The sequence below is a fragment of the Megalops cyprinoides genome, chromosome 6 (genome assembly GCF_013368585.1).
Source record: "Megalops cyprinoides isolate fMegCyp1 chromosome 6, fMegCyp1.pri, whole genome shotgun sequence".
NCBI classification, from domain to species: Eukaryota; Metazoa; Chordata; class Actinopteri; order Elopiformes; family Megalopidae; genus Megalops; species Megalops cyprinoides.
In genome coordinates this window covers 22,789,697-22,817,517 of record NC_050588.1, presented here as the reverse complement: position 1 = coordinate 22,817,517, position 27,821 = coordinate 22,789,697, and the positions used below count along the sequence as shown (strand labels likewise).

General features: G+C 43.3%; 1 protein-coding gene across 2 annotated transcripts; it reads left to right on the top strand.

Annotated features, from left to right (window-relative positions):
- Window positions 1-965: 965 nt before the first annotated feature.
- si:ch211-236d3.4 (protein FAM107B) lies at window positions 966-27,309 on the top strand. Of its 2 annotated transcripts, XM_036531904.1 has the most exons (5): window positions 966-1,702; window positions 14,193-14,253; window positions 20,545-20,755; window positions 24,552-24,708; window positions 24,994-27,309. In XM_036531904.1, exons 1-5 carry the CDS (start codon window positions 1,679-1,681, stop codon window positions 25,108-25,110), a joined length of 570 nt encoding a protein of 189 aa, XP_036387797.1. In that variant the 5' UTR covers window positions 966-1,678; the 3' UTR covers window positions 25,111-27,309. The 2 variants fall into 2 exon arrangements, with proteins under 2 accessions (XP_036387797.1, XP_036387798.1); XM_036531905.1 differs by lacking the exons at window positions 966-1,702; window positions 14,193-14,253 and adding an exon at window positions 15,398-15,579.
- The last annotated feature ends 512 nt before the right edge of the window (window positions 27,310-27,821 follow it).

The window sequence follows — 27,821 nt, the reverse complement described above, 5'->3', positions numbered from 1 at the left end:
TCACCTCATCTCCAATCCCTTCATTTCCTGTTAACCCCCCCCCCCCCCCCCCCCACACACACACACACACACACACACACACACACACACACACACGCACGAGCACACGCACACACACACACACACACGCACACCCCTTCCACTCTCAGTCCAGGCTAACCCTGCCTTTATTATGATGAATCTGACAACTCCATGCCAAGCCAGGTAAAGGTGATGCACTACTCTACACGGATCTCCTGATGGCACAGGTTCCATTTCCCCCTACCTTTTGAATGGTTTTGACAGCATTTTAGGTCTGAATGAGACAAGGAAAAGAAAAAGTGGTTTTACATCCTTTCCTCAAAATCTTGTCCACAGTTAAGTGAGATTAGTTTGCTTATTTCTCTGCATAACTGTATACATGTATCATATGCGTTTCTTATTTTGAGGATGCTTTGCCATTTCAGTTGTTCATTTCTGTTTTAAAATGGAAAAACTTTTGAATAAAATTACACCAATTTTTTGTGTGTGTTCAAACTGGATAGGAAAGTAAAGTCATAGACATAAATCAGAGCAAATTTTAAAATTAAAATGGCCTCCATTGGTCTGGATCAGAGAATAGGAGGGACAAAAGACAAATGGTACAAAAGAGTAAAAGTAAAAAACCTCTAACAAAGAATTTTACCTTGGGATCAACTTAACATTGTTTAGAAGTTCATTTTTACAGAAGAGAACAGGTTGCTTTCACTGTAAGTTTTCTGTGGCCTTGGATGCACTAGCAAAGCTGGGTTGAAAAGGAGTGAGAGAGGGAACAATGGAATTGTGTGTGTGTGTGAAAGAGAAAGAGAGAGAGTGCAGCCAAAGCTGGGAGCACTCTGTGGGCTGCCTAGTCTATCTGAACTTCGAGCACTGCCCGTCTGTGATGTCATCAGCCTGGGCCACATGCCCGGGCCTGGGCAGCTGCTCTGAGCAGCAAGATTCCCAGACAGGGACATGAAACAGGTCCTGAACAGAGGGTCCGAGTGTCGGAGATCCTGCCTGCCCTGTACAGTCTGCCCTCAGGAGAGAGTCCAGGACACAGGACCGCGCCCTGCCCCGCCCCGCTCCGCACCGCCCACTGACTGATAACGACGGCCATCCATTTGGAGTCTGAACGCTGATAGGCATCCCCCTGGCGGTCCAGCTGCCTGACGTGCTGACCATGTGCTCCCTCTGGTTTCCTGCTCTGTCAACAGCAATTAACTTAATCTTCCCAGCCGTCTTTAAGCCTATAAGAGTGGGGAGTCGGCTATGAACAGGTGGCTGAGAAGGGTCTGTTCTCCAGGGTTACTGTGATAGGTGATCTCTCTCTCCCTCTCTCCTCCTCTCTCTCTCTCCTTCTCTTTCTTTCTTCCTTTCTTTCTCTCTGACTTTGCTGCTGCACCTCGCTATGGTCAGTGTCCCTCCTGTCACCATGGATTGTCATCCCCGCCAGGAAACTTGCACTGATCGTTCTGTCTTAAAGATCGGGCCGGTGTAGCACTGTGGAGTAGCCTCCTGTTGACAGCTTGCCAGGGAGAGCGCGGATCTGAGCTTTGAACCCTCCTTTCAGCTAGGGCGGACAGCCCCGCTCACACGGCCGCGCCCGGGACCGCACCAAGACAGAGTGGACACCCTGGCAACTTGAAGCCGGCTTGCACTGTTGGCTCGTTTGAAAACGATGGGAGCCTCTTTTGGAAAGAAAGTAAGATTTATATTACTTCATTCTTTCCTTGGGCTTGCTGTTTGACATCTCATTATCATGCATCGTGTTTTTTTTTTCTGAAGTGTCTTTCTGTCTCTGTCTCTCCTGCAAGTGTTTCTGATGTTTGCCATCCTGTAGAGACTATTATGTCTAATAGCACACAGTAACAGGCTGATGAATGGCTTGCATAGCAGAAACAGGCCTGAGACACAATAATCCACAGAGTCCAGAGAATGCCTCATTACAGCAAAAAACAGTGTCGTCCCATTTTCTGAATTTGTTCAAATTCAGTTCAAACAAAATAAAACCTGAAACATCAATCAACGGTATTTGTGTACGGAATTCACATTGCTTACATAAATTTATTCTGCACTGTTAAGCTTAGTGGTAATTCAGTGACTGTCTTTCCTGGAATGTTAGTATCTTCATCAGCAAGTGAGCCATAATATTATTATCAAGATATGTGTCTTCTATATTTATGCAACCTATTTCGATGTGCTGGTTTTAGATCAATTTCATTTCTCTGTTGCAGTAACAGGATTGTGAAACCCAGCTTTATATTGTTTCATATTTCACAGTCATTTTTCACACTCTGTTTTCATAATGGTTGATAAGGCAGTAATAGCACAAATACTTCAGGGGTTTCTTATTAACCAGCAAGCTTACCGTTGGCCTTTCAGTGAACAAATCTCTGTCAGATACAGTTTGCATGTGGGCGTAGTCACAAATATTTGAACAATGGGGTGGGACGTTCCTTCCAGAGGGTGGGGATGCGGGTGTTCCCCAGGGGTCAGAGGTCATCAAAATGACAGCTAACAGCTGAGTGTGAGAGAGGCAAGGCTGCCTCAGCATCTGCAGTGATGACCACAGCAATATGAGGGATCGTATTCTGTTCGAATTTATGCGCAAGATTATCTAGGCATGCATGGATTGTCTTTCTTCCAAGCAACAAGAACCAGAAACATAATATGCCATCAGTACACAATATGGCATCCTAGTGTGCATGCTTTCCACCAAATGGCATTTGTGTCTTGGTTACCCGTTGTTCAAGAGGAGATCAGAGAGCTTGTAGTGGCTGTTCAGACTTAGTTCCCCTCTCCTATGGAGTCCAAATGCTTCAGACGATCAATACCAAATTCGCCTCTCATATTGTTCTGCCAGTATGGAGGACCCTGCAAAGCTTTGCTGTCACATTGCTTCAATGTCACAGCTACCTTCAGAAAACCTTCTGTGTTCATTTATGTAACCCTTGAGGGGGTTAATAAAGACAGGAATGTGCCATTTTCCCCAGTAATCCACACAGTTGGAGCAGAGGGACTGGAGCACTTCAGCAGTCTGCAAGCACGCTGGAAATGTCAGCGCACATCAGGGCTGAAATTTCACCCCCTCCACCAGCTTCCGGGCCCATTGGCACCGGCTGAATAGCCCGTCCGGACCTTGCTGTGCTGGTACCAATCCTCAAAACACAACACTCTCTTTCACACTTTCAGTGGAGCCAGTGAGGAAGAGGACAGGGTGGAAGAGAAAACTATTTGGCTTTCAACTTTGTCCTTGTTTTCTCTGTATTTTTTTTTTATTATTATTAAGTGGGCGATCAAATGAAATGTCAGAAATTCCTGTGTCCATCCCAGTGAAACAGTAAAATCCCCCAAAAACTGCCTTAAAGGAATTCTACAGAGGTCTGCCACTCCCTTCTGGAAAAATCTGTCTTTTTTTCTGAACAATATGCTCCATTTAATTTCCAGAGCAAGTTCAGATGACATAACAGTTCACAGTTCACTAAACAAATAGCAGGCATGATTAACTCAATATTTCAACTCTCTGGTTTCAACCTCCCCTGATTCTGCACTGCTCAGGGAGTGTGTTTTATTGGTCAGTAGATTGCCTCAGTTTTGTCAGAGCTGATCAGTTAATTGCTCAAGATCATGAGAACCTGAACAGATTATACTGCAGTGATCTGATTTATCTGCTTCTGGAAGGCAGAGCAATACATCAACATGTTTGTTTTTCTAGTGTTACTATTAAAATAGAAAGGACTTTCCCTAGAAAAGTTTTCTGTTCACTTGTGATTGCCCCAGTGTCTTGTGGGATATCAAGTCGAGTTAAGAACCTCCTGTGCCAAAGACCTACTGCGAGAGATTAAGGCAATCAGAGAAAATCCAGCTCAAATTATCCAACGAACAGCTAAAAATAATGGCAACTACCACGAATGAATTTAACCCTGAGATTGCCAGTGTTACCGCATCTAGGGAATATATTGCACAGCTAAGAAATCCTCTCAACAAAGGAAGCTGGTTGTAAACACAGATTGTTTACACCATTCTGTGCTGCTGTTGCTTTTCATTGAATCATCTCTGGCTGTGTGAATGACAGGAAGTAACAAGCACTTTGAGCAGTGCAGATACTCAGTCACCGCCTCAGGCTCTTTCCATCTCCCCAGTGGCAGGCCTTTGTGGCCTTGCCTCAGGGCTCCATACCCAGCCAGCCAGACACTGAGCCTTAAGCGTGAAGGCTTTGGACAGCACTTAGACACCTCTCCAGCCAGCATCCAAACTCCTGCTGATGTGTTGCTGTGGAAAAGCTGACTTTCCTCTCTGGTGACCATTCACACCGGGGAGGGATGACACCAAAGCACTGGCAAATTGCCGGAAGGCTACCACTCACAGAGTTCTCGGCAAAGCCGTCTTTATCACTCTTACACCTTTACAAACATAGCGGTTGATTTGTTTTTACTGATTCTCTCTCAGCTCTCCTAAGAGATTGTGTATACTGTAATGCGTTATGGTATGTATCTTGTAACTTTGCATTGAGGATGCTGCAACAGCCAGAAGGCAAGTGCAGCTGTAGTTTCTGCAGAGCTAGCTTGGTATGTTTTATACCTTGCTTACAAGATGCACAGATGTCCAAGGAAGTGTGGGAAGCTTTATCAACTCTGACATTGGCAAAGGCAGTTTATGATGCATTATTTTCAGCATCAGTCCACAAATCATATCAATATCAGCAAATCACCAGTGCCATTCACCCTACACCAGTAATGGCCTGAAACTAGACTGAAAGGCACTGTTTTTGAACTGTATGTGGAGCTGATCAACACCAGTAGTATTCAGATGGGTATACTTAATGCTGTCTACTATTCATATAAAAATGGGTGTTATTAAGTTATGATCGACTCAATTTAAGCATGATATAAGCTATAAATTAACATTGGTAAAATCTGTTTTAGAGCGTCAAAACAAATATAAAACATCTCTTAAAAAGACCACAAAACGCATAAAGATTTCAGGAATCAAAAAAACCCTCAGCGGCAATGCCTGCACTCATTGCACAGTGGCATTCAATAACAATAAACTGCGAAATTATGCAAGCGGAAATTTGTGCTAATTTCCCCCTTGAATGTCTGGTGCAGCGTGGGGGTGGGACAGTGTCCCGTCTATGCACCATTGTTTATCAGCAGAAACGTAAAAGGATGAGAGGGAGGAGTATCTGCACTGTGAGTTCCTATTGGATAGCTCAGCTTTTTCATGCTGATTTACAGTGACAGACCAGCACCACGGTGGACTGGGTGTCCTTGTGCGACTGGGAATTTGGGGAGGCACAGAACACCCCTCAAGAGTTGAAGCACAGCCTGTGCTTCCACAATGGCTATTTTTTCCATTCTTTTTGTACTGATATGAATGGTGATGTTTATTAATTTATGTTAATGTTAGCCATATGATGACTGGTCCTCTGCAGATCAGTGAGCACTTTGTGTCTCCATAGTCCTCCATAATGTTCATTTCCAATAGCAGACAAAACAGCAGACAGCTCCATACAAAATAACCTTTGTATTTCGTATTCTGTGTGTGTGCGTGTGTGTGTGTGTGTGTGTGTGTGTGTGTGTGTGTGTGTGTGTGTGTGTGTGTGTGTGTGTGCGTACGTGTGTGTGTATGAAATCTTAGAATTGAACGTGAGCCAGTGAAGCTAAAATTGATCTGAGCCCCGCGTCCCACTGCGTCTCTGATTGCTTAAAAGGTTACTCCAGTCCCCTCTGCAGACGAGCGAGCACACAGTGCATCAACTCCCTCTGCTTTTGTAGCCGAAATCACTCAAGTACAGACCTACACAGAGTAATGAGTGGGGACAAAACACAGGGGGCAAATCGTACATGACAGGAAGACAAAACAGGATGTACAATGGCTCTTTTCAAGACTATTTAATGGTGTCTTAAAAACACACACACATACCCACACACACACACGCATACCACACATCAAGCCAAATATCAAACAAGAATAAACCTCACAGACTGGATCTACAGTGTGAGAGGAGATTTAAATCTCACATCTCAAAGAGCTGATATACTACTCTGTACACCACAGCAGTGCAAGAGTAATATCAGTCTCAATCGATACAACCACTTTCATAATGTATTCCTCTCCATCAAATCCTACTGTGCCATGTTCGTTATGTATTCCTCTCCATCAAAGCCTGCTGTGACACATGGCAGTGAAGTCTCTGACAAAGGATTAAGCAAAGCCACTCCAATGAATGAACAAGCATTTCAGGGGTCACTTTCTTCAGACTGTGAATATGAAAAGGAGTGTTTTTTTTTTCAGCTGGCAAGTATGCAGAATTAAACAGACACCGGGAGTCAACGGTCTCCTCATAAATACAGAGGCACCACCTGAGACGTTGAACCACGTCATGCACAACGAGAGTCTAAGAGCTGTGTGAGAATTCTTAGAACCCTTGAAAGATCTGTAGCCGTTTCCTGGTAACATGGTGGGATAAATCAATCCGAGATTCATGAGCTGGGGTGGGAGATCAGAAGCATTGATCAGAATTCGAGAAGCCCCAGTCCCAGGAAAGTGGAGCAGAGTGTGCATGAGGATATGCCCCTTGCTGCTGTCCCACACAGCAGTCCCTAGAGACGGGTAATCAGAGCTAGCGTCAGAGAGCCCAGATCCTGGGAAAGATGGGTTGCATTCACTCCCTCCTCAAAGAGCTGGTCATTGTAGTGGTTCAGGTGGAGGGTCTTGTTTCACTCCATTAGCGGCTGGAACAGCTCCCCTGGCTCCATGAAAAGGACCCATCCTTCAGATCGACCATTTGTTTGGGGCCACCGTCTCTTTAGGGTGGTGTTTTGAAACCTTTCCTTGAAGAAGCCTGGTCCCTCTGCAATCAAGTATCATGTTTTAAAGAGGGTTGGTAGAGACCATCCAAGACGGACAAGATGGGACCCCGTCTCAACTATCTGAAAATTCCAGCAATACCTTTCCATGAAAAAACAATGACCCAGGCTGACACACAAGCTAATAAATGTTAAGAGAACCGTTCCATTGCACGTTTCAATAGAGGGTGAAGTGGAATCGGTCCATCAGAGAGTTCTTCAGTGGCTAACAGCTGACCAGGCTACAGTGGAGATTTAATTATTCCCAAATGACCACAGACAACCTCAAGAACATGAACTTGCTGTGATTCATGTCAGTCTCCTTAACACATGGCAGCAAGACACTGAATAAACCCTTTAACATGCCATCGTAAACACCGGACATGAAACTTATGTAAACGGTAATCTGACAATCTAACAAGATTACTGTCTGTGGCAGAGGTAGAGATTGAGCCACGCTTGAGGCATGGAAATATGGACTGACTCTGGGCCTTCAGATGGCGCTTTGAATCTGACTTCCCTCAGACCTGGCTACACTACCTCATAAATATTACAACCACAACTACAACCAACTTCCACCCTCTGTAAGAGCCTCTCCTCTGGAGGTAGCATGGGACATGCCCATGCCATGTTTGGGACTTTGTAAAGAGAGATCTGGCATTGAGGTAGTTCACTTCTGAGATTGTTAAAAATGACCATACATGATAAAGGCTAAAGAAAAACAAGCTATTACAGCTGAATGTATATACTTTCCTGTCATTCTGTGCAGCAGTCATCTGTTGACCATTTCCAGTCCCTTAAAAGTGTCAGAAAACTGCAGCTCAAAGGTCACAACCTTAACACCAGCATATGTGTCACATGGGCGGGCTGTGGATGTAGAGTATGGGTAAACAGATGGAAAGGGCTGTACTCAGCATGGGAGTACACTGTAAAGACAAATGGGCTTTTCAACTGGCAAGCAGTGTAGGATCCAGATGTTTGTATAATGTCAAGAGTGCCAGTGAGCAGTGAGAAATTAGCACTTACTAATAAGGTATAATGATAATCCCTCTCTTAATCTCCTCAATTAACCCATTGTGCACATACTTTTGTACTTTTGTTCAGGCTTTTTTTATAGCATAGATGTCTTCCTGGTGCCTGTTAAGATTCACAGTGGTGAATGCCTTCTCTTTCAGTCACACATATAGATCCATAACAAACTTTTAATGTGCTGTTGCAGAAAACTGATTCATTTACCAACTGTTAGTATAGCTATGCAGCAAACATTGTCAGCAGTAAAAAGAGAAGTATGAGTCTTATACCGGGCCCCAACTTAAGGAATAACTATGCTTTGTGTTTGTTTTGGACTGTGATGTCCCAGTTGTTCAGCATTCAGCTCTGAGCGTGTAGCCATGCTGTACTTTACACGTCCATCACACAGGAAGGACATCTGCCCATCCCCAGTCATCAATCTAATGGGGGGTTGTCAAGGAAACATGGTCAGATATATAATAATAATGAAAAGCACAAAGGACAAAGCCTCTTGCAGCTTATCACACAGGAAAGGACAAGATGAACAATGAGGATGTATCAATGTCTTCAGCTGAGCAGTACAGTACTGTGTGTGCTGTCTGTGTAGACTGTATCCATCCAATAGAATGCAGTGAAGCTCTTCTGGGAGCAGTGGCTCAGTAAATAATTATGACAGTAAGAGCTGAACATTACTAATGTTGATTATGATAATTTCTTGTTAAAACAGGTAACAAACAGCATTCATTGTTGAGATAAAGTACTGGTGAATATAGACAGATAAATTCAGGAGGTGAGCTTTTGTTATGAAATTTTGCAGATATCAGGAGGTTCTTGAGATCATATGAATCGCTCCAAAATTTAAAAAATGTATTTATCAGAAGATCAGAAAAAATGCAACCTAGTTATCTTCATTACATCAATGACATGTTTTTGTTTTCCTGCGCAGGAGCTGTTCAGTCAAGTGAAGAGATATTTCTGTAATAGAGCAGTCCTGAAACAATGCACCCCTTGTGTTGCTGTACTGATTCGGACATAGTAACTGTTGTTACTAATTTTAGAAAATGAAAGAGTAGTGGTAAATGCTCCAGACTGTAAAAGGTATGTGCAATAATATATAATCATATATCATATATAATCTCTGTGGCCTAAGAGATGTATCTGTTTTCGCTGGCAAGCAGTTTTTGCAGAGTGTATCTTAAATACACCATTTTTGGACGGGGGTGGGGGTGTTAGCGTCTGAGGTCCGTTAAAGTTTTCTTTTTTTATCTCCAGCTACAGAGATGCGTGTAGTTTACATTTCTCCACAATAAATGCCGGAATGAGCCAATGCAATGTTTCGCCCAACCTTCCCAAAACGCCGCCGGCTGGAACTGAAAAATTCAACAATAGAATCGATGCGCTTTAAACAACCCTTCTTATTTCTTTCAACTTCGCCAATTAATGCGTTTACGGGTCGCTTGTGAAAGCACGCGACCTGGCTTGGAAGATTTCCCGGAAGAGGAGAGGGCTCCGTCTCTGCGGAGTTGACGGGATGAGACGAGCACATGGCTGTCTGACAAGGTCTGGCTCCACGCGTGAAGGCGTCGAAGCTCTCATCCCGCACGGCACGTGAAAAAAATAACTGAACCCCAGCCAGTGTCCACCTGCCCGCGCAGTCAGATGACCGCCGTCCTTCCCTCACGCTCCGGCGTGACACGGCCCAGCTGCGCGCTTGTGGAAGCAGATGGCGTCTTGCTGGGTGTGTAGGTATGTCCTCATTAAAATTCCTCCGGCTTCGCCGTGCGGTATCCGAACAAGGAAGCCTCTGAGTTTTCATTGTGTTTCAAGTCAGCGCGCACATGCTTTTCTGTTATTAAATTTGTCTTTTGCAAAAAGCGCCCGTGAAAAAATACCCGCGCGTGACTGGTGACGGACAACACAAAGCACGTAATCCCTCTCCCACCTCTTCTTTTTCAGTGTCTCTGCAGGACGCTATGCTTACTGTAGCTCGCAGTGTTTAATCCTATCTCCATATGGTCTCATTAAACAGATGCTATGTACACGATACACATGCATGAATGAATGCTTGTAAAACACGGCAAGACGTTTTTTTCTCCTCGCTGGATTAGCAGTGGATTGCACGTTTATTTTATCTCTAAAAACGAGGTTTTCATTGTAAGAAATTGATTCGGACATACCCTGTAGTTCTTAAAATCAACACATCTCACAAATAGAGCATAAAATGAGCCCATTTGATGAAGCAATGTTGCCAGGGCTTCAGAAAGGATCCTAGCAGTGGCTGAAATCACTTAGCTATTTAGCTAATCCCTGCTCTGAGGACACTTGGGCTGCACCAGTCTCTGAACTGCATAGGTAGTAGCCTCAAAATGTCACTGCATGACAATATAGCAGATGCCAAACACAAGTCGCAGCAGGGAGGGCTGAAGATAAAGGACAAACAGCTTCTCCAGAATTTTACCGAGCTGTGAACAATTTTTCAGTATCAACAACAATACAGAAGTGTGCTTTGTATTCATTCTTTCATTTTAAGAGGTCAAAAATACTCCCTGTTCTTCATGTGGTGCTAGTGAAGTTGCCTCAAGTTGTGCAGTAGATATCCAATGGTATTACTGTGGATTAATCAAGGCCACAGGGTGACTGACCAAACTGAGTGATTTAGGCCTAGATTATATTACAAATGGTTCATTGAATAGCACCTTTGCCTTCGTGTTACTGTAAACAGCTGTACAAATGGAATAAAAAAAGTAATCAATGTAATTTGCTCTGGAGAAGAGCATCTGTTAAATGACAGTACTGTAATGTAAGGTAAACCATACCAATTTCAAGGCCATTTAAGTACAATGCATGTTATTTTTAATATCTAATATAAAACATCCTGTTTGTGGGATACTAAGTCTACACCTGCATGTAGGTTGTTTTAAAAGACAGGTTATGTTAAAAAAAACTTTGCGTGTCTGTGTAACATGCCCTCATAGAATATCAGAGTAATTAACTTCAATCAACTGCACTCTGTACATTTCGACAGGGGGCAATTTCTTCCACTAGATGGCAGTGTTAGTCAATAAAGTTTTACTCAACAACAGCAGTTGTGCCATTGATGCCATAGGTAATTTTTAAAGGCCTTAAATGCCCATGAATTATTTAACTTTTTCAAGTATGTGTTTTTGTGTGTTTGTTTTTGTCTACTCTTCCATTTTTGTTTTTTGACTGTAATTTACTTTGTATTTTTTAGAAGTGGGTTACATTAAAGACAAACCTTTTGACACATTATATTACAATATTACATCAATAATACCATATGTTCCAAATTGGAAAAAAGCAAAACAAAACAATATGTCTTGTATTTAACCCTTTACTGACAATCTTTGGTAGTAATTATTAGTTAGTAACTGTGATTTTTAAAGATTTTTAAGGTAAACATAAAGCAAACTAGCAGTCCAGCTACAGATTTTGAAGTTTTTATAAAAATGAACATCTCAAATTTTATTAAATAAATAAATATCATAATAAGTAGTTCTATTTGTGGGGTGGGGGGGGGGAGAAAAAGTGTTTGAATTAAATATGCCTGTAAGGAATACCAGTTTACAGTACATGTACTTCCAGCATAACTTTCTAGACTCATGAAACACAGACACAGTAAGGAACAGTGATAGGATGCCAGACATGAAAAGCTCCTTTTTGCTGCAGTCCACAAAGCCACAGAGTGACAGCAGTTTTGGGACCTACAAAGTACCCTGGGCTCTTGTCATGTTGAAAAACAGGGGGGAAACAGACAAACTCGGTACACAAGTGCCAGCCCTGCTTGTTAAGAACCTGTCGCCAGAAACCCAACTCTTTGTGCTTTACTAGCGCTGTGCATCTGATGGCAGACTTTAAAGACATCTGTTAAACATCATGTCATGGGATTTTTTTTTTTTTTTTACTTTCCTTGAGGCAATCTGTCAGTGTGAGCATATATATATATAAATATATACTATACCTGATACTCAGTTTCCAGAAGGCTGGCTTTACAGAGTGAAGGAGTCAAACACACTGTATGTCAGGTCCTGTAATGAGCGGTACCGGGTGATGTGAGGGATCCCAAGGGAGTGTGGACCTGTCACAGTGTGGTGTCATGGATGCTCCGTAGGCCAGATAGACTTCACTGTTGTTCTGTTCTTGCATCTGCCCTGGGACCTAAAAAGTCACTTGTTTCATTGAGTTTTCGACTCATCCATGCACATTTAATCAAAATAACAACTGTACAAGTTGTTGCACCTTCAAACGAGAGGGAAGACACACCTGCATTAAGGCTTGTCTAATATCCTAAAAGGGCTATTATGTGAGATGGACAAATTATCAAGATTTTATCTTGTTAACATGAACTAAACCATGTGGGTGGTGTGGTTAATGAAACCACAACTGTACTCAAAAGCAGTCAATGGGTTCATGCCTCTCTTTAGTTACACTAAATGAAACTGCATTAGTGGCACAGGCAAAGAAAATCTCTCAGAATCCCATGCTGCAAAGCAAACTAAAGGTCAGCATGTCATCCACTGTTTACCAGTTCTTATGAATAAACACAATCTCCTCAACAGTGATCACTTTGCTTTGGTCTGTGGGTAATTAGTACCAATGTTCTGCCCTCTGTGGCCCCACTAATTGTCTGTGTCATCTGGGGAAACCTGAGACCAGGGCCTGAAACTGGAGAACCAAGTCGAGGTCAAAATCTATAAAAAACCTTTTTGTCCACCACTTATTACTGGTGTAATATCAACTCCGCAGTGCTGGATGCACAGGAAAAACTTTCCCAGCAGGTTAATAAAACATGAGGCAGATCAGCGGAGTTCAGATTGGAGAGGTCAGATGACCACTGCCAGTAACGGGACACCTTGGGGGGACCAACGGCGTCTGGTTCACCTTGAAAAACAATATTGCGTGATGCTGTAGGTCACAAAGTCGGCCTCCAGGGTGTAGTGCCAGCCGAATGTTGTTGGCTGTGGACCGCACTGCCCCCAGAGAAGGTGGAATTTTTTACAATTACTCCCTTAAAAGCTGTCAATAAAACACTGTGGACTTTCACCTCACAGTTTTCTCAGCAAACCAGGGGTATGCCCTGCTGTAGAACATTAGATGCAAGTGTTGCTTTAGTGTGTGCAACCCTTTAAACATTCAGGGGCAGGTTTCAGCAACTTCCCAAATACCAAATAAGGGAAAGCTGAGGAAATGTGATCGTTTTTCTTTCATTTACTGAGAATCAGGGCAAAGGTTGTTTGATCTCTATGCAGTTCTGTGGCACTTGGAGTGATGTGTGAGTCTGCATAGTTCAAAATGTAGATGGACTTTTATTCCATCTAATCTCATTTAAAACTTGACTCCATTGTTATTAAAGCAGGCTTTCCTGCTTATATCCTCTTAGCAAGCCTCTGTTGATCATAATGCTGCTTTAGATGGTTCTATGTAAAATCAGGGTAAAATAAATCCCACTTCTGGGTAACACTTCACAGCATGTCTCAGTAATTACTGTGTTATGAGCTGCGTAAATCAGATAAATAAGTCTTATTTACAGAAGGAGTCTACAGCAAAGAACACCACTTACAAAATGACATATCATTATAATACAGGAAATAAAATTTCTTCCATTTTATGTTGTAGAGAAACATGCGTTTCCAGCTGAGGTCATGCTTTATGCATGGGTTTATTAATTGTACACAGGACACAATGGCATGTACACAGAATCCCAGCCTTTTAATTCTGAATTTGGGCAGAATTTGGGAACACCCTGTCTCGGCTCCCTCACTGAAGTGACCTTAAACTAATCCACAGAAAAAGCCTCATTCATTCGCCCCCATCCATGTACAACATCACATTCTCCTCACGGACCTCCAGTGGATTAAAAGAAATGCACCCCCCTCCCTCAGTAATGTGTGGTGGAGGTTGAGGGGGGGGGGGGGGGGCGCTAGACAGTATGGGCCTTGTCACAGCACCAAGCCTGAGCAAGCCTCTCCTAGCAACCGCCAACAGCAACACAATATCCTTTCACACACTCATGAAGACGTCCAAAAGGCCTCTTAGAATTCCCCCTGGTAAGTGCCTGTGCTGTGTGGATGCAGCGCAGGGAAACAGGCAGTGAAGCAGGGCGGAGGTTGGGGTGGAGGAGGAGGAGGGGATGATGAGGATGGAGGATAAAGGGTGGGAGTGGTGGGCTGACAGGGTATCCATGCTGGCCGTTCAATGTCCTTTTCCCCCTCTGTTACTTTGTTCAAAATCAATCAGCAGACAGCGTCACTGGCAGACAAGCACAAAGTTTGTCAATATATAATGTGTCTTTTTTCTGTTTTTATCTTGCAGCAGAAGGCATACAACATTGAGAGGCCATGTGTGAAAGAGGGAAATCACCTGAATGGCTCAGGTAAGTCTGCTCTCGTCTTTCAGCCTCAGAGAACAATGTACAACGGGGCCAGCGAAGACAAGGGCCTCTGAACACCAATACAGCCTTATCGCTCCCTCTCCTGCTTGGGGGCATAATTTACCCTGTATCGCGACTCAGTGCACCCCCTGCACCAAACTCTTCCGTTATAAATACCTTGCATATAAGGGTGTGAGGGGGCACCATGCTGACCTGTTTTTTCCAAACAACTTCTCAGTCCACCACAAGGCCTGCAGGATTAACGCGGAGCTGGGAGATCCTTACTAGAAGGAACATGGCACAAACCTGGATCTGCTGAGCAGTAATACAAATTTAAACAAAAAACCCCCATCAATATCCCCCCCATATTTCATCAGGCTGGATTTAGCGGCATCAGGCAGTGATTTCAGTTGAAAAGTTCAGCAAAATTTTGGAAACGATGTTCCCCACTAAACAAGGAAGTCACTTTACTCATTGCTTTAATCAAAGGCTTGGCATGATCTGGGAAAGCAATGCAGAGTATATTTGTCACCTAATCAGCCCTGGGAGAATTGTGTATGTGGACATCAGCGCTGTACAAGATCAGCAATGTTGACCTCATATCCTCTGATTTAAGGCAGAAGCAACCCAGTTTCCTATACATTAGGAGTTCACACCCTGACAGGACACTGTGACGTTTGCAAATGGAAAGTGCACCTTGCCATACAGAAGACCCCTTTACAATACACTATATGAAAAACACACAGAAACAGTAGTATGGAAGAAAATCCTTGTTCGGAATAAGCATTGAACACTGACAGACGCAAAGCCTGATGTCCACTATGCTTGTATCTGATTTCACCTAAAACCCCAAACACAAGGAAGGCACGAGGAGATTTCACCATGTTTCCCAGTGGCATTAAAAGCTCAGTCTCTTCTCAGATGTGTTTTGTGTGAGGCGTATTGCTGACGATGAAAACACTCAAATGACTTATGGTTTATTGGAGCATTAGCTGAGGGAGCTTAAGCATGCTGCTAATCCAGCCAGCCAGCGGACCCCGCTGGATCAGTAAGAGCACTCAGGGGAGAGGGAGAGAGGGAGGGAAGGGGCGGGGCTTTGGAATGCCCTGGTCATGTGACTGTTTACTCTAGCTCGGGCAGGCAAGCATGTTTAAAGGAGTGGAGCAGCCTGGCAGCTCACTGCCCCAAAAAGTCATGTAGACTCCCTGTGCGGGGACACAGCTGACACAGGGGCCCTGCGCTAGCACAGCTCAATGGCACAGAGAGTCACACACAGCTTCCTCCCTGCCAGGGAGCCAGGGACACACAGGGATGTGCTGGTCAAGTCAGGTAAGAGGCATGCTCTCCATTTCATGGGGGGGGGGGGGGGGGGGGGGGGGGGGGGGGGGTTCAATGCCTTGTGGAATTAGGCCTACAGTGAAAAGGGATTTGAATCATCCTTATTAACTTCTACAGGGAAAAGCATTTCATAAACAGGAGTCCTTGCTTCTTGTTGTTGTCTGCCAACCTTGAATGCATGTGGGTAGCTGGATTGCTTTACTTCAAGGTGCGTTGCCATGTTGTTGTAAAACAGTTATTGTAAGCGAGGACTAATGTTGCTTTGATCATATGGGTACATATAAGGCGTTTACATTTATTGACATATGGCAAAGAAAAAACAAAATTGTATTCTGAGAATTACAAGAGCCCATTACTTTAAATTGAAATGAATTGGATGGCTGGTGAATGTTTCGGGGGAAGGGGTGGGGGCGGGGGGGGGGGGGGGGGGGGAGGCGTTCACGGTTGAGTGATGAGGTGTGGGATGTGATCACATAGTATTGGCAAGTCAGGTAATCTGTGTGCGCGAGTGTCGTGCCGGTGAACCCCAGCACCTCCAGCCGCAATGCCACACCCACAGAAGTCACAGGGTTGCGAGATAAATCCACATCCGAGCCCCTGAGACAGTCAGCGGAGGGGAGTCACGTATCAGCAATCCTCACCTTAGACACACTGCTGGGATGATGTCATCAATGCCAAGGGGATTACATTTTCTATGATTATGTAACATATCATTAACAAATGAAATGTCTCACAAGGTAGAAGCCACCTGGCTTTGGAGTTACATCTTTCCCTGGGCCATTCCGACTGTGCACTGCGACGAGGAGACAACAAAAATCCCTGCCGTTAACCAGACAATCAAAAAGACTGAAATAACCACATGTTCTTAAAAAATCAGTAGGACCCTATGCATTTCTAAATCTCATTTCTTTGCCAATGTGTGGCCACTGAAATGTCTTTTTCTCAGGGTAACTTTGTTACAGAACGATTAGCTTTCAGGTGCTGATAATATCTCAATGGAATGTTGATTTTCAGAAGAGGGAAAACAACAGAATTGTGCAATGCAAGATATGATGAATGGTCTTGATCAAACCAATACACTGTGTGTCAAGCAAGTTTGAACAGTTATCAGAAGATGTGATGTCAGTCAGGCAGAGACCCAAGCCAGATGCAGCTTGAGTAAATATGTCATAAACTCATGCTTTTTATTCTACCAGCTTGTTTAAATGGTATCAGCAGAGGCTCTGTTCAGTGTGTTTTACATAAAGGCAGATCACCTTAAAGGCTAATGAACTAATTCATCAGCACAATGCCCTTTTAAGAATACTCAGGGGTATCATCATTATAACAGGTTCAATTTTCAGTCATACCTGAATATTTTCCTGTCTCAACATTTATGTAAAATGAAAAAAAAAGTTTACAAAATAAAGAGAACATCATTTAACTTTGGTCAGCCACATTGCTGTGCTTACAATAGCCAGTCATTTGCATGTTGTTGATTTTGCAGTTTGCTGGCTGCTTTTTTGATGGTAATGACCTGCTGAAGGTTCAGGAGGAATTTCATGGTAAGGATGAAGGGTGGCATTCACAGTGTATTGTGGGAAAGGAGGTCTCCCGCCCTGCCTCATGGGAGACCAGGGAGATCTGGGCATCCTCGCCTAAAGCTGCCATCGCCATGGTGACCGCCAGTGTTCTGTTTGTATACAATCTGGGCAGAGAACAAGCTCTTTCACACACTGAAGAGTTTTAAAGTGCAGGGTCATAAGATGGAGACTGCAATGAAATAATTTTCTTTCCTAAACTGACGTCATTCATGGCCTGAATTAGAACGGCAGCGAATCAAATGGTAAGGCCCTGTAAAAGGAGACTCATCAAAGAGGAAAATTCATGGGCCTGTTTGCAATTATCTCAGAAAAAGTAAACCAGCTGACAGCGTGGATAGCCACTGAAGGCTACTCCCGTATGTTCACCTATGCATATTTAGCTGTGTACAAAACCAATCGCATTTCTGAAAAGGCAGAGGTGAAAAAGAGAGGGCCTGTCAATCTTAAAATAAAATAATATTTTATTTTAGGACAAAATCAATTAAGATTTTTCACAGTCACACTATGTTTCCCAGGATTGTTGGCTGATTGTCTGTGATTCAAGGTCTAAATTCACAGCTCATATGTGAACATTCATTGTGCATACGAAAAGAGATTCAATTAAGATGAAAATAGTTTTTAGGCTTGCCTGAGGCAGACGATAGTGGACACAGGCCACTATGCTAACTGAGACATCAAAGGCATTCTATCCTGTTCTTTTTCTTGATTTTTACATGCAGTGTCTAATCTATATGACATCAGTACCATGAAAAACAAATTAAATTATTTTACTCTGCAATCTGCTCTTCTGCTTTTATGAATTTAACTTTTGGCATAGGCCAAAGGAAGCTTTCAGTGGCCATGTTGTGAAATAACATGTTTGTTCAACATCTAAACCCCCAAATCGTAGACTTTCATAGACATAAATTCAGTGAGCACAAGCTAGCGTGACGCTAAAGCAAATGAGGTTGAAGGACTTAGGGTAAAAGGAAAGCTCTTAGATGCTTTTTTTCCAGTGTGTCACTTCATGCACGTTTATCATTAACCTCTTTGCAAATCTTCTCTGTACTTGTTTAGCCTGAGCAAACAGACTGCAATGAGTCTGCTTGTCTTGCGTAACATTTCGTCCAGTGACATAACCTCCTTTGCCTTGTTTCTTATTGACATGAGCAAACATGCACACTGCCACACACACACACGCACACACCTACACTTATACGCACACATCTTAGCATGTGTGTTAATAAGAACGTATGGATTTAATAGCAGCGCCCACAGCGACCACATTCCATTAGCAGCAGGGAGGACTGCTCAGGGACATTGAAGTGCTGGAGTAAAGCTGCTTTGAGACACTAGTACCTCAATTCCCCAGCGAGTCCACTTTAGCACAGCTCTGTAATTACATTTGCTGGCATTTCTGGCCCGGCCCTCATAAAATTCCCTGGGGCTGTGCTCTTCACAGAGAGTGCAGATGAAACTCTCCCTGCCTGTCTTTCCATAGCACAAGAGACACTCTGTGCAGCGATTAATTACGCTCTTATAATCCTCCCCAAAATTAAAGAGGCTTTTCGTCTGCCACCAATGCAGTTACCGGTGTACAGGTAGAGAGCCCAGGATACAAGCAGCCACAACTGTGGGCAAGTCACAGTAACCTGCTGCTGGATAGGGAGATCATTTAATAGATCCACTACTGTTTACTGTGCGTGACCTCTTGCCTGTAAAAATGGCACATTGAGGATATCAGGGAGTAGACACTGTGTCTCCTGTCTCCTGTTGAGGAGTATACACAGCAGAAATCAGTTCCCTGTGTTTGTCATCATCCATCACCATCTCCTTACTCCCCTTCATAAGGAGGTGTTGAGACGGAGAGTGCCAGTGCATTTTTTAAATATTAAATAGCGAAGGTGGGTCTGGTTCCACTCGAGAAGCAACACATTGTTCAGCCTCTGGCCCGTCGCATATGAAACCCAACACCTGCTGGAGTCACTCTGGCATCAGGTCCCTTTAATCTGTCTGCTGAGAGTCAGGCTGAGGACACCATTGCAAGGATCAATCACTGGGAGCCAATGGCCACTTCTCAATGAGTACTGCGCACTACCCTCAAAGGCACCTGGGGTTATAGCATAAGAGAATAAAGCTCAGGGAACACCTTTTGTTGGACATACCAAGCATTTTTTAACCAGCCTAGTTAAATCCCATTGACTTGATGTGTGCTTGTTAGTTTCCAACAAAACACTTTCCCTGGGGTTGTGTTTTTCAAATCCTGTCTACTTTTCCTTGAAAATCTGAAAACCAACCTTCATACATATTAAATGATACTGTGTCAACTAATCCAAAGTGATCCTTTTCAAGAAAGAAGTCCTAGGGGCCTTCTGAAAGGTGCATATTACACGCAAAAAAAATCCTGCTTCAAGGACCGTGACTTTCCTGAGGAGGGAAGTGTTTATGTAGACTGTATATTTACACGTAAGCCAGCTGTGGCAACAGAGGAGGATAAATGGTGTGGTGCAGGGGAAGGGAAATGGGTGAGGAATTTCCTCGAATGCAGAACATAAACAGGCTGAACGAGCAGGCTGAATCGCTGGCTTTCACCTGTCGGTCCTGCGGTGCACCCGTACAGCAGCTGGCTTGTTCGTGTCTGGGGGTGCGAGAGGCGTTTCTCACGTGGAAGTCCTCATGGCGCAGAGAAAATTGGAACCAAGGGGTTCTTCACGTTCAGCACGCATATGATTTGATTTCTCTCCACAGTCATCACACCTCATTCATTCACGATGTTGCATGTGTGTTTAGCACTCGCAGCTAGGTTCCCTTTCCCAGCATCCTCTGTACCTCTGTAATGGGAATACTCCTCTCTACGACATTTTTTCCTGGCGTTTCTTCTGGTTTCAAAAAGATCCCCATCTAACACCATATTCTCTCTCCACTCTCCTTCCTCCCTCTCTCAGCGGTGTTTTGCGGAGGTTCTAGGAGTTCCAGACCATCTCCTCCCCTAATCTCCTCTCCTCCATCCTCCTAATCCATATGTCTCCTAATAGAGGTTACTGTGAGGTCGTAAAATGGTGCCTCTTTCCATCTCTACTCTGTCAGTGATGTTTGTTATGAAGTCCTACAACCCTACAGTCCTTCATCTCATCTGTCCTTCTTTATACCCAAAGTTAGTCTATTATAACCAGATAGGCAGCTCCTGTGTTCCTTTCATCCTCCATGTAGGAGGTTCTGGTTGGTATCAGGAGGTTCTGTTCTGTGATGAGGAGGAATATACTCACATATGATCCAGGTCCTCAGAAAATATGTGCCACACTTCTCTCAATGGTTGTTGCTGTGTAGTTCTTGAATGGCCTTGAACCTCTTTCTCTCTGTCTCTAATGCCGCCATGCTCCTTCTCTCCCCTCAGCCTCGGCCTACGGTGACTTGCAGCGGGATCCACTCAGGGACCCGGTCAGGGACCCGCACAGAGATCTGCCCCCTGTGGCCAGCTATGCAGCTCAGCCGGATTACATGGAAGGAGACGATGATCTGATCAAGCCCAAAAAGCTGCTTAATCCAGTGAAAGCCTCTAAAAGCCACCAGGACCTCCACCGAGAGCTGCTCATGAACCATAAAAGGTATGAATTCCCACCCTGTCTCAGCCTGCGTGTCCCCATTGCAAGTGTCGGGGATAAGGGGGGGCATCACTGTCACAAGCCCAGTAGACCTGATGTCTAAGGTTGCATTTTTAATTACCTGCGTTTTTGCTGACATAGATTAGCAGGTGTATTTTAACTGATAGAGTCTCTCCTACTGTCTAAACACTGCCAACCCCAGGAAATTGTTAGAGCTGAATTTTTTGATAATTATTTTGCTAACCAGATTTTTTCAATATCTCATTAGCCTTGTAGAAAAAGAAACCCTGATGTTTTCAATATATTTGTGCGTCTTTTAGCATGGCAAGAAGCTCTGCTTGATATGACACAGAAAGACACCTTTGAATGTCTTGCATGCTTAAGTAGCTGATATGGATCATCTCACCCCACACCTCTCACCGCCTGAGAATTCTCCCCCTCCCTCACAATACTCCACCATTATCCTCAATAGTTTCAATATGCCTGCCATTTTCTACAGTAATACAATCCTTACAAGTCTTAAAGTAAACAGCCTCAGATTTTTTTTCCCCAAATACACAGTTTAAAACTAAAACTTTTCAGCTGAGACACAGGAAAACAGGAAATATACCACACCACAGTGCACACGCTTGCCCTGAATGGGTAATGGCTCTCCTTGGAGTTTCATGAAAATACGTTTATAATGTTAGCATAGTCAGCAGTTTCATATGAAGAATTTCAGTTGGTGTTGGATGTTTTCCCTCGTTTTTGCGACACTGTTTTCAACTCAGAGTAAACCATTTGAATGACTCTGCAGTACTAGACAAAATGCAAACCTTGCATGGCTATGGTGGTTCTTCAGCTGTATTTTTCCTTTCACCACTACTGCTCTTATTCCCTTCACATTGAAAACTACCATTTTCTGCAATTTTTTTAGCTCTAAAGCAATCTAAAATGGTACTTCTAAGGTCTTAATACAAATCCAGTTAATTTCTTGATTTAATTTCTAGAATCATCAATGTTTAAGCCCTCAGATGAAACAATAATAAAAGCAATAATGTCTTCTGAAACAACAAATGAAGAGACAAGTCACTCCTATTTTATTGATACACACGGTAAGATAATGGCCACAAAAATTAAAGTCTAAATCATGGAGTGCCTAAATATCAAAAATGCTCCTTTAACTCTGTTGAGTGCCGGGTGCTACTCTGCTTAGCGTCTGTTAGAAATCTGGCTGATTAGCAACATGCTGTTGCTGGGCAACGTGCATCACACTGCCCAGCCCCCCATGACAGACAGTCTCTTTGGAGTTTTGGGGATTGATCCCAAAGTCTGGGGGAACTCAACCCCTCTGTGTCGCACAGCAGGAGCTCAAACACTTGAGAGCGGTGTCCAGAAAGCCTTTTGTACTCGCCAGTCTTTTTAGTCTTGGGACAGTTTCTTGCACCGGGGAAAAGAGGCCCATCTCAGCAAGAACTGGACCTCACAGACAGCACAGAACTTTCAGTTCTGCCTTCTGACAGACAATGCTCCCAGAGGCAATGCCACTGACAAGCTGTGTACAAGCTCCTCTCCACTGCAAATGCTGATTTACAAGGTCGACAGTGCATGTGAGTGGGCTTTTCAAAGCTCGCTAGTGTTAATAGAAACCTCAAGGGCTGTGCTCCAGCGTTCATGTACCTATGTGTACACCAAACTGCAAACGCTGACTGCTGTTTTGGCCTTGTGCAGATATTGTGCATCTGCAGAAAAGCCTGTCTCACCAGTATTGAACACATGACCGCATCTTGCTGGGTAGTGATCCAGGTCTGTGGAGGAAAGCTTATCTTTTCAGTTCTCTAGTAGAAACAACACCCTGTAAATGACTGCACAGCAGTCATTCAACCATTATTTGCAACGCTCATCTTGAGCAAACAAAACAACCACCCATTCTCTCTTGTTAAGACCAATTAGATGCCGTTATTGCCTGGAGACATCCAGCTCTTCTGTGGAGGGGGAGGGGACTCAGAGAAGAGCTGGCACAGTGCCATCTGTGCAATTAGGCGGGTATCTAGAGGGGCATTAGGCCCTGAGAACAGTGCTGTGCCGGTGGTACTGTGGGACCCAGCACAGACGAAAAACTGTAGGAGGCACTTTGGGAACGGCTCTGAGAAAGCAGATAAGAGGCCCGGGAAGTGAACGGTGCTTAAAGGAATTGGGTCATAACCCTCCGGTAGCCTCTCTCCTGTTGTTGCTCCTTTCCAGATAAGAGTGGACTTTAAAAACAGCAGTCTTCGAGTGGCATTGATGTCTGAGCCGCCATGGTGGGGAGTAGAACAAAGGAAGAAAAATGTTTAAGGTTCAAATGTCAACCCTGTACAATGTTATTTTTGTACTCTGACTACTTCGGAAATAAAATCCTTTATATGGATTTCATGAAGGAGGGGAAGTCAATACCTGTCATGACTTTGAGAGAATATCTATAAATATAAACTGCTGATGCAGGCCAGCCGTCAGCTGCTGTGTTCTTATGGCAAACATCAAGCGAGCGGTAGCTGGCTTTGTGAGTTCCATCACGAGATCCGTTCTTTGCTTTAATTGCCTCCTTGTTTGTTATTCTCATCTTTGCTCAACGGAGACCAAATTAATACAAACACTGTCATGCTTTCCTAAGCAGCGTTTCCCCCAGTACTCCCTTTGTTTCTCACCTTGTAAAAACTGTGACTTCACCACCTCCAGGAGAAACAGGCGCGGTGTTAATTTAATTAGCCACCGGAGAGACGATCGGCGTCATTGGCAGCATTCTCTTCTTTTTTCCTGTATTGACTCCCCATTTACGCTCCTGTTAGCAACTCCGCTGTCAGAGCTTGTCCCACCACAGCTGAGGAGACCGTTAAGACAGCAAGGTTTAAAACAATACAGCCATAGCGCCACTTACACAGTGTTGATGACCTCCACTTCATGGCCAAAAGAGCATGTTTAAAATGCTAATAACTAATTCCTCAGTCCTGGTGTCATCACAATATGAAACCATGCTCTGTTTAGCCATTTTTTATTAAGTAAAACAGCAAGAATTGTGCTAATACAAGCCTCTCTTCTGATACAGTGACCACCCTCACAACACTACAACACTTACGTTTTCAGTTTCATCTATTTTATAAACAAACACTCAATTAATCAAAGAGGATTTTCACAGTGCCTTGACAACATGCTGACAGAATGAAATAGTTGTGGCAACTTTTCACATTTAAGGTTGGTAGGAAATTTTGTTATCATCGTAGTGAGAACAACCTATTCAAATAACCACCAAGGAAAGCGGCTCCTTCACATGGCTGCAGTTATTCTTCAGCTTATGCATTTGTAATGTTTCATTGTGCCTGATACATTCTGTTTGGCTCATCTGATTTCTCACACTCTGTTCAGTTTTTCATACTAGGTAGTTCACAGTAGACATATCCAAATTAAAACGCATACATAATAAATTGTTTGGCTTTCTGTGGGCGCATTTTTTTTCTTCATTTTGTGTGACTGAGCCCGTATATTAAAATGACAATACTGCCCTCTGATGGTCAATACCTATAACAACATAAAATTGCCATCTTCTGAGGTATTTAAAAATATCATGGTCAAGTCGTCCCTTTTAATGTTAAAATTGCCTACCTATCTAGCAGAACTGGAGGTTACCAGTTGACCCTTTTTTTCTTGTGTCAGTGAAGACGGTCCGTATATAGGCATTAAGGCCCTGATGCTAGGATGTGCAAAGTAAGGTCATTCTTCCTGTTGTTTTCTTCTTGTTGTTGTTCTTGTTCGTCTTCTTCTCCTCCTCCTCCTGTGGCTGCAGGGGTGTGGGTGTGGAGAACAAGCCTGAGCTGCAGCGCGTGCTGGAGCAAAGGAAACGAGAGCAGATGATTAAGCAACGAAAGGAAGAGGAGGAGTCCAGGAGGAAGATCTCCCCTCTCGAGCAGGAGCTCCTCAAAAGGCATAAGAAACTGGAGGAGGTGTGCCAGACAGGCAAACAGACAGGGAGAGGGGGTGTGGGGTCATTAGGTCACATCCCAGGTGGGATGCCTCTGCTGCATCCAAGACACAGGGATTGTCCCCTGGGGAACCACAGGTGTCATAAATCAATTTGCATGAGACAATTATGTTAGGACTTGATGAGAACATTACCACATTATGCCTGTAATAAGGATGGTGATAAAAGCAGAGAATAAACAATAGCCAGGTCTTCGCTGCATATTGGCTTTAAATCGTTTAAAAAATTGATTCCGCTTTTGTTCCAGCTGGAGAAGGAGCAGGAACGGCAGGAGGAAGGGGTGGAGAACGCCCCAGAGTTCATCAGGGTGAAGGAGAACCTTCGGCGCACGTCCATTCTGAACGCGGGAGAGAAGGAGGTGTAAAACACGCCAGTGGCAGAGCTCTGCATGCGCCAAGGATCCCGGTGGTTGTGTGTGTGTGTGTGTGCAAAAGGACACGGCGGCGATACACCACGTTCTAGCACCATCCAGAGGACACTGTTTCCTCCTGCTACACTGTCTGCCCTGTCTGACACAACACAATGCCTTTCCATCTCATTCAGTGCGAGTGAGAAACTCGAGACTCACCGTCCGCTAGCCTGAAGCATATAGGCAGTTTAGAAACCGTCCGTCCGTTTTATCCACGTGAGGGTTTAAGAAATAATTCATTAAAGAATAGAGACGTATGCTCGAGCAGACTGTGAAGGAGCGACAATCAAATGCAAACTGAGCCCGGTGCACCTGACCGCAGAGCGAGGTTTTGATCCCAAAATGAGTGGAGAGGTGAGCAGGAGCATGAGTTCATACTCTGCATGTGTGCAGTGAGATCAAATGTCCTTGAGAGGCCTAAAGACAGGTACCATTTGAAGAAGTCACTGAGCTATGAAGCTGAATTCGGAAGGGACATGTTCGTCTTAGTCTGTGAATGGTGAGGTCTTTATTGTAATGCTACAGCAGTTAACAGTTATTTGATCAACTTCTGGTTGTAGGTTATCTCTCTATTGATGTACTAGCCCTGATATGCCTCCGCACAAATGTATTTTCTGTGTGTCTAAGCAATTGTTTCACTTGCTCTACTGAAGTCCTTGTAAAAGTACTCATGTATGAAATCTCCAGTATGTAGACAGTATTGCACAGAGATATATATCTATACAGAGATATATAGAGAGGTTTTCTCTGAAAGCATCCTTGAATTCACACCCTGCCAAAAATTCAGTGTTGAAACGAAGAATTTAGAGATTGGTGTGTTGATCCCAAAAAATCTTTCCTTGTAAGATACAAATCACTTCTTAAGGCTCACTTTGCACATGTCACTTTTCACAGTGCAGCATTATAGAGAGATTTCATGACAGTTTCCCATGGGGGAAAATCTCAGAGATACAAATGGACTGGACTGAGTCTGTACTAAGTTATGTGTTTGTAGACACCATGGCCATAATCTACACAGGTTATAAGCACCTCAACAGTCATTAACATCATTACAAGTAGACATCTTCACCAAGCAGATAACATCATTCACTGTTATCCAAGGGGTGACGGTCATATAATTATATCTTACATGTAGTTTCTTATTACCAGTTGAAATAATTAAATATTTCTATTGTTCTACTGTGTTTTCTTAAAATACAATCACATTGAGGTGAGCAGAAATGTGGTATAAACTCACTTCTTTCTTATTAAATACTGCTCATGGTGCCTTTCCCAGAACCCCACAATGTCAAATGTATGATGGACTAATGCTGGAAATGCTGAAACTCCAAGGAAGTATTGTATTGTTAATTAAGTATGTGTTATGTTTATAAGTTGTTTCTCAGAATGAGAGTGATATTTACAATGGTCAGTCTTAATTTAGGAGTTTAGTTTTCATGCCTGTGCATGCATATGTGTGTGAGAGAGACAGATTCACAAGTCCCCCAACAAAAGAGCACATTTCAGAGAGCCAAATGCAGTTCTCTCTTTAAATGCTGTTTTATAATTGTAGATACTCAAGTAGCAGTGCAATCAATTCACTTGCAAAAGCAACTGTGTAAAACAACTTATGAATCATCTTCTAAACAATTCTGCCACAGCACTTTAGTAATTCAAATGATTTATTTGAAAGAAATCATTTAGAATGAAGGTAAGTGATATCAACTGTTCCTTTAAAGAAATAGCTGAGATCCTTTTAATTAATGTTGTAATGTCTGTTCTGCTGGCACCAGTATTCTATCTGATGGTTCATGGCAAAGCCCTATTTGCATTTAATTATTGCTATCTTCTTATTTTTTAAAATTATATGTATGTTTTGCCTTTACTAACTCCTAAAGCCACTTAAGATCAATTTTATCAAAATATATCAATCCAGACATCAGATGTACAGTATATGTGTGATGCTGTTACTTTTAATATTGTTCTTACTGAGAAATGTGACTGACAGTTAAACCCCTGATTTTTCTTTCTTTTTTAATCTTGACACAAGGATTGTTATGAATAACATAGAATGTATGGTAAAATACAGTATTTAAGACGTGGTGTAGGGATTTAAGACAAAGTTGTATGACTATTTTGTAATAAATAAAGGACTAACAATTCGCTTGAAGAAAATACTGCGGTATTTTTTGAACAGGTGAATGGACCTTATTGTACCACCTTGAAGAAAAAGCTTACTTTCTGGGCTGAAATTCAAGCAAGGACATTTATCTGTTTGCTTTACAGTATATTATTAGCCAGTTACTTTCCCTGTGATCGCTGCACCCGCTCAAAATTACGTTCCATCCGCATGCACCACTAAGTTTACGAGGAGGGATAGAGTTTTGCTCCTCTATTGCATCCATTTAGAAAGTGCCAATATGCCTCCGTCGTTGCCCAATATCCCAAACCAAGCTGACCCTGGGCCATTTCCTGTGGAATGTTACGCACAGTACTGTGAAACATTGAGAACAAGTTAAATCTGGAATTCAGAAACTCCCGAGCAGGTAAACGCAGCCGCAGCTGCAGAGACATAGCGCTCTGTCTGACCCCACCCCCCATTAAAAGTACGTAGTGCTAAAACGTGGACCCGATAATGGTGTTTTTAAGAAGAATAAACTTGTAAATTTCATATCACTGGGCTTTTG

What these genes read in the sequence shown, in the direction of transcription:
- si:ch211-236d3.4 (XM_036531904.1), top strand. Translation starts at nt 1,679, where the DNA reads ATGGGAGCCTCTTTTGGAAAGAAA. An exon ending in CTGCTCATGAACCATAAAAG is followed by an intron (nt 20,756 to 24,551) that starts GTATGAATTCCC and finishes CTGTGGCTGCAG; the next exon opens with GGGTGTGGGTGTGGAGAACA. An exon ending in GGCATAAGAAACTGGAGGAG is followed by an intron (nt 24,709 to 24,993) that starts GTGTGCCAGACA and finishes CTTTTGTTCCAG; the next exon opens with CTGGAGAAGGAGCAGGAACG.